At 36.8% G+C, this 8704-nt stretch overlaps 1 protein-coding gene across 1 annotated transcript; it reads right to left on the bottom strand.

Moving 5' to 3' along the window:
• Positions 1–4225: 4225 nt before the first annotated feature.
• On the bottom strand, positions 4226–4798 carry LOC140035713 (uncharacterized). The gene has a single exon (XM_072077052.1). The coding sequence runs from the start codon at positions 4796–4798 to the stop codon at positions 4226–4228; it is 573 nt and encodes a 190-aa protein (XP_071933153.1).
• Positions 4799–8704: the final 3906 nt, after the last annotated feature.

Genomic DNA, 8704 nt, shown 5'->3' with positions numbered 1-8704 from the left:
GAAAAGAGTTTCCAAAAGTTGAAGAGATGTTTGACAAGAGCGCCCGTATTTGTTCTACCAAATGGGAAGGATAGTTTTGTGGTTTATACTGATGCTTCAAAGGAAGGTTTAGGGTGTGTATGAATGCAAAATGAGAAAGTGATAGCTTATGCCTCTAGAAAGTTAAAACCGCATGAAAAGAATTATCCGATTTATGATTTGGAATTAGCGGCTATAGTGTTTGTTTTAAAAAAATAGAGGCATTACCTTTATGGAGTAACGTTTGAGGTTTTTACTGATCACAAGAGTCTTAAGTATTTATTTTCTCAAAAGGAGTTAAATTTGAGACAACGTAGGTGGATGGAATTTTTGAAAAACTATGATTGTATGATAAAGTACCATCCAGAAAATACCAATGTAGTGGCCGATACTTTAAGTCGTCAAGTGCAAGTGCCAGGATTGATAATTAAAGAAATGCACTTGTTGGAGGAGGTTAGTATATGGAACCCTAAATTTGAATCGATGAAAGTAATTCTTGGGAATATTGTAGTGAATTTCGCTTTGTTGGAACGTATCAAAGAAACCCAGGAAAATGACCCTGAAGTGAAAAAGTGGTTGAAAAAAGTCAAAAAGGGAGAGAAGTCAGATTTTAACTTGGGATTAAATGGTATATTGAAATTTCAGAATCGGATCGTAATGCCAAAGGATGAAGGACTAAAGAAGGAAATTTTGGAAGAGACACACTAATCGAAATTTACGGTACACCCTGGAGAGAATAAAATGTACCAAGATTTGAAGAATTTGTATTGGTGGGAGAGCATGAAAAAGGAGATTATTTGTCCAAACCTGTTTGATTTGTCAACAAGTTAAACTGAACATCAGAAACCATTAGGACTTTTGCAACCTCTAGAGATACCCGAGTGGAAATGGGAAAACATTACCATAAATTTTGTATCAGGGTTACCTACGACACAAAGAGGTCATGATGCCATTTGGGTAATAGTGGATAGGTTGACCAAATCGGGTCATTTTCTGCCGATTAATATGAAGTACTCATTGAAGAAGTTAGCTAAGTTATACTTGGATGAGATTATCAGGTTACACGGGATACCTGCAAGTATTGTGTTCGATAGAGACCCTAGATTTGTTTCTAGATTCTGGCAAAAGATGCAAGAAGTGTTGGGGACTAAATTGAATTTTAGTACTACTTACCATTCCCAAACCGATGGACAGTCTGAGAGAACGATTCAAACTCTTGAGGACATGTTGAGAACTTGTGTTTTGGATTTTGAGGAGAGTTGGAGTAAGTATTTGATATTGGTGGAATTCGCCTATAACAATAGCTTTCATTCTTCTATTCGAATGGTCCCGTACGAAGCACTTTATGGTCGAAAGTGTAGATCTCCAATTTGTTGGGATGAAATAGATGAGCCAAAAATCATAGACCCGACTACAGTGTCTTGAATTGAGGAGGCGAACGAAAAAGTGAAGTTGGTACTCCAGAAGATTTAGACTGCACAAAATCGTCAGAAGAGTTATGTAGACAACCGAAGGAAAGATTTAGAATTTGTGGTTGGAAATCAGATTTTTCTTAAGATTACTCCTCTGAAAGCAAGTTTAATATCTGAAAAAGGAAAGAAATTACAACCGAGATTCATAGGGCCGTACAAGATTATCCAACGTATAGGAAATATGGCCTATAAGTTGGAATTGTCACCAAGTTTATCTCGGATCCACAATGTTTTCCACTTATCCATGCTTAAAAAATATCACCCAGACCCTTCTCATATCCTACAACCGGAAAATATTGAAATTGATGAATCCCTGACCTGACTTATGAGGAGAAACCGATCAAGCTTCTAGATCGTAAGGTAAAAGAATTGAGGAACAAACGGATTCCATTGGTGAAAGTTCTTTGGAAGAACCATGGACTAGAGGAAGCAACCTGGGAAGTTGAAGAAGAAATTCGAGAAAAATATCCAGATTTATTCTCAAATCAAGGTAAAAATTTTGAGAACGAAATTTTCTTAAGGGGGAGAGGATGTGAGAACTCGTAATTTATTTTATCTTATTTATTTATTTTATCGATTTATTCACTTATTTATTAGTTTACTTAAATAATTAATTGCCCATTTTCTCCGAATAATTTATTTAAACCCTTTTCGAACCATTTATATGGAACTATAACTTGCATATATTTTCAAAATATTCCGTTAATAAATTTAATTTTTGAAAGGTCGTTTAGCGAGATTTAGTGAAATTGCGTTTGGAGACAATAGTCGATTTGAGAGTACAGTGACCTTGGAGATTTGAGAACTCATGCGTTAGTTTTAAAATAGAAAATTGTTGTTAGACTACTAAGAGTGGATAATAATAGTGTTAAAGGAAGTGCATTAGAGGTTTAGTGCACAAGTGAAACAAACTCGAGAGGAATCGGGTACGAAACGCTCGCGTACGGACACTATTGAGAGTTGACTTTTGTGTAAAAAATTTGAACCAACTACAAAGCTTCTCCAAGAAGCTTCACTATCAGATTTTTCACTCTCTCTCATCCTCTCAAGCTGGCCGAAACTCCATAGGAGGAAGAAGAATAAAGCCCTTCATCATATCACTTCCTTTCTTGCACCTTTGCACTCCAAATTCACTACACAAACTCACAACAACTTGGAGACTCATTTGGACTAGGAAGAGAGCATCATTTACACGGTTTTCTTGGAGCTTATAGTGGCCGAAATTTCTGAGTTTCATCAATCAAGAGGTAGTAAATCATCCAACCTTTGAAACTTGATTCTAGTGAGTTAGAATTCACTTGGAAGATTGTAACTTCATGTGGGTATCTTTATTTTGTTGGAAATCATTTGAGTGGGCTCTATGAAATCTCACAATGGACATTTTGGTCTGATATGATGATTATGGTGTTATTTATGTTGATTAAGTGTTAAACAAATAGATATAAGTTGAAAAAGTGAAAAAAAATCAAAGGAAAGTTGCATAAGAAGCTTAGCCGATTTTACCCTGTTTTTGCAGAGCCCTTGGTTCAATTTTTTGGTGATCAAATGACCTTGATTTTATTGTAGATATGTTGTTTAGGTTGTATGGAAAGTTTCCACAAAAAATTACTTGGTTTGATTAAGAAAAAGTTGAGTTTTGGATAAGAACAAAACTGGAAATCGCGTAATAAGGGTCTCCTGGCAGTGATTTTTGATTGAGCATATCTCTCTGCTCAGATGTCGAAATCAAGTGCCGTTTGTGGCATTTGAAACCAGACACTTCTAATTTTCCAAGGTATAAAATGAATTTTCTGATTCAAAGTGAGTGAGCCGTACTAGTTCACCAAAGTTACTTGTTCTGTTTTGTTGCTCTGCTCGAGAGTCGGTGAGGTGTTGGGAGTTGTTGCTTGAATTTGAGCTAGCTATGAACTGAATTTTAGAACACTTTCTTCTAATGAATTGTAGTCTGTTGGATTTAGTTTCCAACGCCACCAACCATGCTTAATTCCAAGTTGAATTGAGTGAGTTGTGGCCGAATTACAGAACTGCATTAGTGATCAAAAATCCTAATTTTGGCTAGCCGATGGCCTAGCTCGACGGTAGTATTCTGCCAAACCTAGGAAACTACGGATCTCAGTTGGGGTTTCTGGTCGTTTCCACTCAGATAAGGCTTCTACTTCCATTGGATCCACAGAAATACAATCTTTGGATATTACATGCCCTAGAAAAGAAATTTTCTCCAACCAAAACTCGCACTTGCTAAATTTGACATATAACTGATATTCTCCCAAGGTCTGTAAAACTACCCTCAAATGCTGTTCATGATCCTCTCGAGTCTTATAGTATACCAAGATATCATTTATGAACACCATGACAAATTGGTCCAAGTGAGGTTTAAAGACTCGATGCATTAAATCCATAAAGGCGGCAGGAGTATTTATTAAATGAAAAGGCATCACTGCAAATTCAAAGTGTCCATATCTAGAATCAAAAGCAATCTTCGGTATGTCCTCTTGCTTAATTCGTAACTGATAATAACTTTGTTTCAAGTACAACTTAGAGAAAACCATCGCTCCTTGCAACTAATCAAACAACTCATGAATATGCGGCAAAGGATATTTATTTTTCACTGTGACATCATTTAAGCCACGATAATCTATATAGAGCCTTAAACTGCCATCCTTCTTTTTAACAAATAGGACAGGCGCTCCCAAAGGTGATTCACTTTCTCGAATAAACCCTCGCTTTAACAAATCCTATAACTGCAGTTTTAGTTCCTTAAGTTCAGTAGGGGCCATTCGGTATGGTGTTTTCGCAATAAGAGCGGTTCCAGGCACCAAATCGATCTTAAATTCTATTTCCCTCTCTAGCGGCATCGACTTCAATTCGTCAGAAAAAACGTCGAAAAATTCATTTACTACTAACACATCCTCCAGTTTCACCTTATTTCCAGGAGTATTAATTAAGAAAACTAAGTAACCCTGCGCACCTTTACTCAATAATTTCCTAGCTCGAGTTCCTGAAATAAGTGCAGACGAGACTAATCTATCTCGCACATCTAATCTTAGAGTCACCTTTCCTGGTGTAGAGAATTCCACCATCTTAGTCTTGCAATTCAACTGAGCAATATAGTGAGCCAACCAATCCATGCCTAATATGACGTCATACCCTTTGAGGTCTAAACTTATCGAATCTACAACCAACTTCCGTTCTATCCAAATCTCACAATTTTTATAAACCATATCGGTAATTAGGCTTTGATCCCTAATAAGTGTTCTAACTTCCAACGCATAAGGTAATTTAACAGGATCCACATCAATACCATACATAAAGGTAGGATTTGTCGCGCCCCATTTTTTGATAAATAAATAAATGGTTAAAAAAAATGTATTTTTTGATTCAATTTGTGATTGGAAAATGAATTGTGATTTAAAAGAAAAATGGGTCTAAATGGGGGTTTGAGAATGCGACGATTTGACCCAAAATTATAGTTTAAAAAGGGTTTTTGAAATAAAAAATCGGAGTCGCCACTTGGTAATGAGTTAAGGTGTACCAAGTCACCTAAAAATAAATTTTTTAAAGAAAAAATAGGAAAAAGTAGTAAGAAACCCCTTTTAAACGACTCCTAGTCCACGTAAACCAACGAAAAAGGTTCGGGAGTCACATTTGACGAAGGGGAAGGCAAGGATAAAAATCCAAGGCACCCCTTCGACCTAGCCAAGGCTAGTTGCGTGATTTAATCAAAGATTTTCTTGTTTTAACCAAAGAATTTATTACATTTGGATGTACTACATGAATGCAAACCCTAGACCAAGGGGGACATGGGGGGTAAAATTTCTCTCCAAATCTTGAGTGATGCCAATCACATTAATTGTGAAGCCCAATAATGATCCTTTGGAGAGGTCACACATAATCCTAAATGACGTAAAAATGAGTGGAATGCATGCCATGTGAAAATGTGATTTTGTGTGAAAGTGAGAAAAGTAATAAAAAGAATAGGATATAAGTGGAGGTGTGCAAATGTATTTACAAGGTAAGGTGAGTAAAGAATGATGATGTGAAAATAACATAAAGTGCATGTGTGCGAGTGACATGGTATAAAGTGAGTAGTTAAGTGAAAACGTCCAAAAGTAGTGTGAAGTGAGAATGTGGAAAAAGGGATAGAATATAAAGTAGAAGTGTATAGGATAGCGAATAAATGAAATGCATGAACCCTAGATGAATGCAAGCAAAATGGGTACGGGGACTCCTAACTTTGTGACTTTAATTTTCCCTTTGATTAGAAAGGAGAATTAGCGTGCTAAGGCTATTTTGTAGCCACACTCGCTCGTTTCCCTTATCGAAAGAGGACTCTTCAAGCAAATGTACCCTATAACTAGCATGAGGTGCAAAAAGCCTAAATGAGGGGAAAAGGATTGGAGGAGCATGCCAAATGATAAAACTAAGAAAAATGCATGAAATGGAATGAAACATGCAAGCATGGACTCACAATAGGAGATGACCTATTGGGTCTAGCATTGGACTAGCCCATTCTATGAATTCCTACTAGCGTTGGACTAGTGGAAACGTACATTCATTCATCACATTCATTCATGGCTATGGAAAGCGAGTAGACATGCCAAACACTCATAAACATATAGCACATAACACTTAGCATGCTCGACTAGATGCAAGAGCCTAATAAAGCAAGTAACACATAACAACAAAAGCAAAGCAATCAAGCTAAAGGACCTATTACATTTGCTAGCTAGGCACACGTCTTCAATAGGTCTTCATCAAATGCTCCTCCAAGCTCTATCTATTACAAGCCAAGAGGTGTACACATACCCCATAAAGAATAACTTAAATAAAAAGCAAAAGTAAAAATGAAATAAATGAAAGGAATTAAGGAAAGGCAAGGGAAACAAGTAAACATGCAATTTTCACTTAGCACGTTAGATCACATAGGGAAAGAGACGAAAAAGATAAAAGAAGTTATACCTCCCTTGGAATGGTGTCCAAATGAAAGGAATCACTTATTAATCCTCCAAAATAAAAGAAAAGGTCAAGGGACCAATTTATTTGAGAAATAATTAAAAATTAAAAATATGCAAACACAAACTCACTTGGTCATAAAAACCAAAATATGCAAACACAACTCACTTGGTCATAAAGACCTTAAAATCATGATTTAAGTGCAAATTAAACAAAGCATGGAGGTTAATTGAAGCAAACAAGCAATGAAATTGAAAAATTAAAGTTTCCAAGGACCAAATTGCAAATATTAACAAAGCACTCAAGCCCAATTTAAACATTTTAGGAACTTCAAGGGGGCCAAAAGTAAAGAAAGAACCAAGAAATGATTCAAATTGCACTTACTCCATGACTCAATTGTAAGAGAATGGAATGTGATTGGGCCTTTGTAACATTACTAGAGACTAGAGGGAGCAAAATGCTAAATTCAGAAATTACTTTCATGCAAAAACATGCAGCCACGTAAAAACTTAGACTTCTGCAACAAAAAAACGAAACATGCTTCCTTTTGTTTTCCAAGTTTGCTGCAATTTCCAGCCGCAGCTTTCTATTCATGCGGACCAGATTTTTTGATTCAAATGCACAACCTTGATCAAATATTTTTAGCCCAGCATCACGACTCTAAACCCAGCAACAAACTACCTAGTGACCACAATTCAAATGACCAGAAAACTTGGGAAGACATCATACAAGATTCTGGAAAATGCATGCAAAAACGATTCGACAACCTGATCATTTATTTTTCCAGCAAGCATTCAATCGTAACTCAAATATTTCTAGACCCAAACACCTAATCCCAACATCACAAATTCAGACTAACCCACTTCATAGTTATCACCATTCGAATAAACAGGAAACTTAGCAAGATCTAGTGCAAAAATCTGAAAAAAAAATAAGACAAATTCTGACCTCCCATTTCCTTAGCCATTTCAAAAATAAAGTCACTTGATTGGTCCTGAAAGATGAGCCAACCAGAAGTGGTGACCCGTTACCGTAAGCACCAATGCTAAAAGTGAGGAAGAAATCTTCTTGAATTTGGTGTTACTTCAAGGAATTCATCATTAAATTTCTGCATGAGTTCAAACTTCACGTTTAAAGTTTCTACACATTGTTGTATATGTGCATTCTTTTCTAAATTTTAGAAAGTGCTGTTTTTCTTTGTTCAAATAAATGGGAAATCATCTGAACAAATTTTTGCAATCAAGAGAGCCCACACTGGGGCAAAAATTTTATTTGTGAGATTTCATGAAATAAGCCTATATTGGGGCAAATTTTCATTTGAGAAATTTCACAAAATAAGCCCATACTGGGGCAAAATTTTTTTTTTGATACATTTGAGGATCATACTACTCTTTTCCTGAGTTTGCATTAATTTTAAGATAAGGAATTTAAGTGCATGTTGTACTTGGATAAGCCCCATGCAGGTATTCGTGGCTGAAAGTGATGAAGCAGCATCCAGTGAGGCGGAAGGCCGATACTGCAAAGAGAAGCAAGAAGAAGGAGGGAAAAATGGACCCGACACTGGGGCAAATTATTTTGAAAAAATTCTCTCAAAAAAAAATCCGAAAAAAAGAAAAATCAGAAAAGAAAGAAAAAAATCAAAAATCAAGTTGGGCCTGGATTTTGTGCCGCCAACTTCACAACATCCCGTTGGCCCTGGACTTTGTGCCGCCAACTTCACAACATCCCGTTGGGCCAACTTCACAACATCCCGTTGGGCCTGGATTTCGTGCCGCCAACATTTCATTGGGCAGGCTCGGGTTTAATCCCACTGACCAATTCATCACACTGGGGCAAATTATTTCGACAAATCTCTCTCAGTCAGGAAAAATAAAAAAAAAATCAAAAAATAAAAAAATAAAAAAAATCAAAAAATCAAATCAAGTTCATCACGGCAGGCTCGGGTTTGATCCCACTGTCCGATTGTCAAAGCATTTTATTGCTATTGGAGCTGGGTTTGTCCCGCCAGTAAGCATTTTATTTTCATTGCTATTGGAGATGGGTTCGTCCCGCCAGTGAGCATTTCATTTTCACAGCCGCTGGAGCGTGAGGTGAGTCCCGCCAGTGAGCATTTCATTTACCCCGCCGCTAGCCGTGGGCCAGTCCCACTAGCGTGCGTCCCATGAGTTCAAGTTTGTTCGGGTCAGTCCCATGATTTTCGTTTTATTTGGGTCAGTCCCATGATTTTCATTTTATTCGAGTCAGTCCCATGATTTTCGTTT

Source organism: Coffea arabica, chromosome 2c (assembly GCF_036785885.1).
Source record: "Coffea arabica cultivar ET-39 chromosome 2c, Coffea Arabica ET-39 HiFi, whole genome shotgun sequence".
Lineage (NCBI taxonomy): Eukaryota > Viridiplantae > Streptophyta > Magnoliopsida > Gentianales > Rubiaceae > Coffea > Coffea arabica.
The sequence above is the reverse complement of the archived record's forward strand: the minus strand, read 5'-3'. Positions and strand labels throughout refer to the sequence as shown.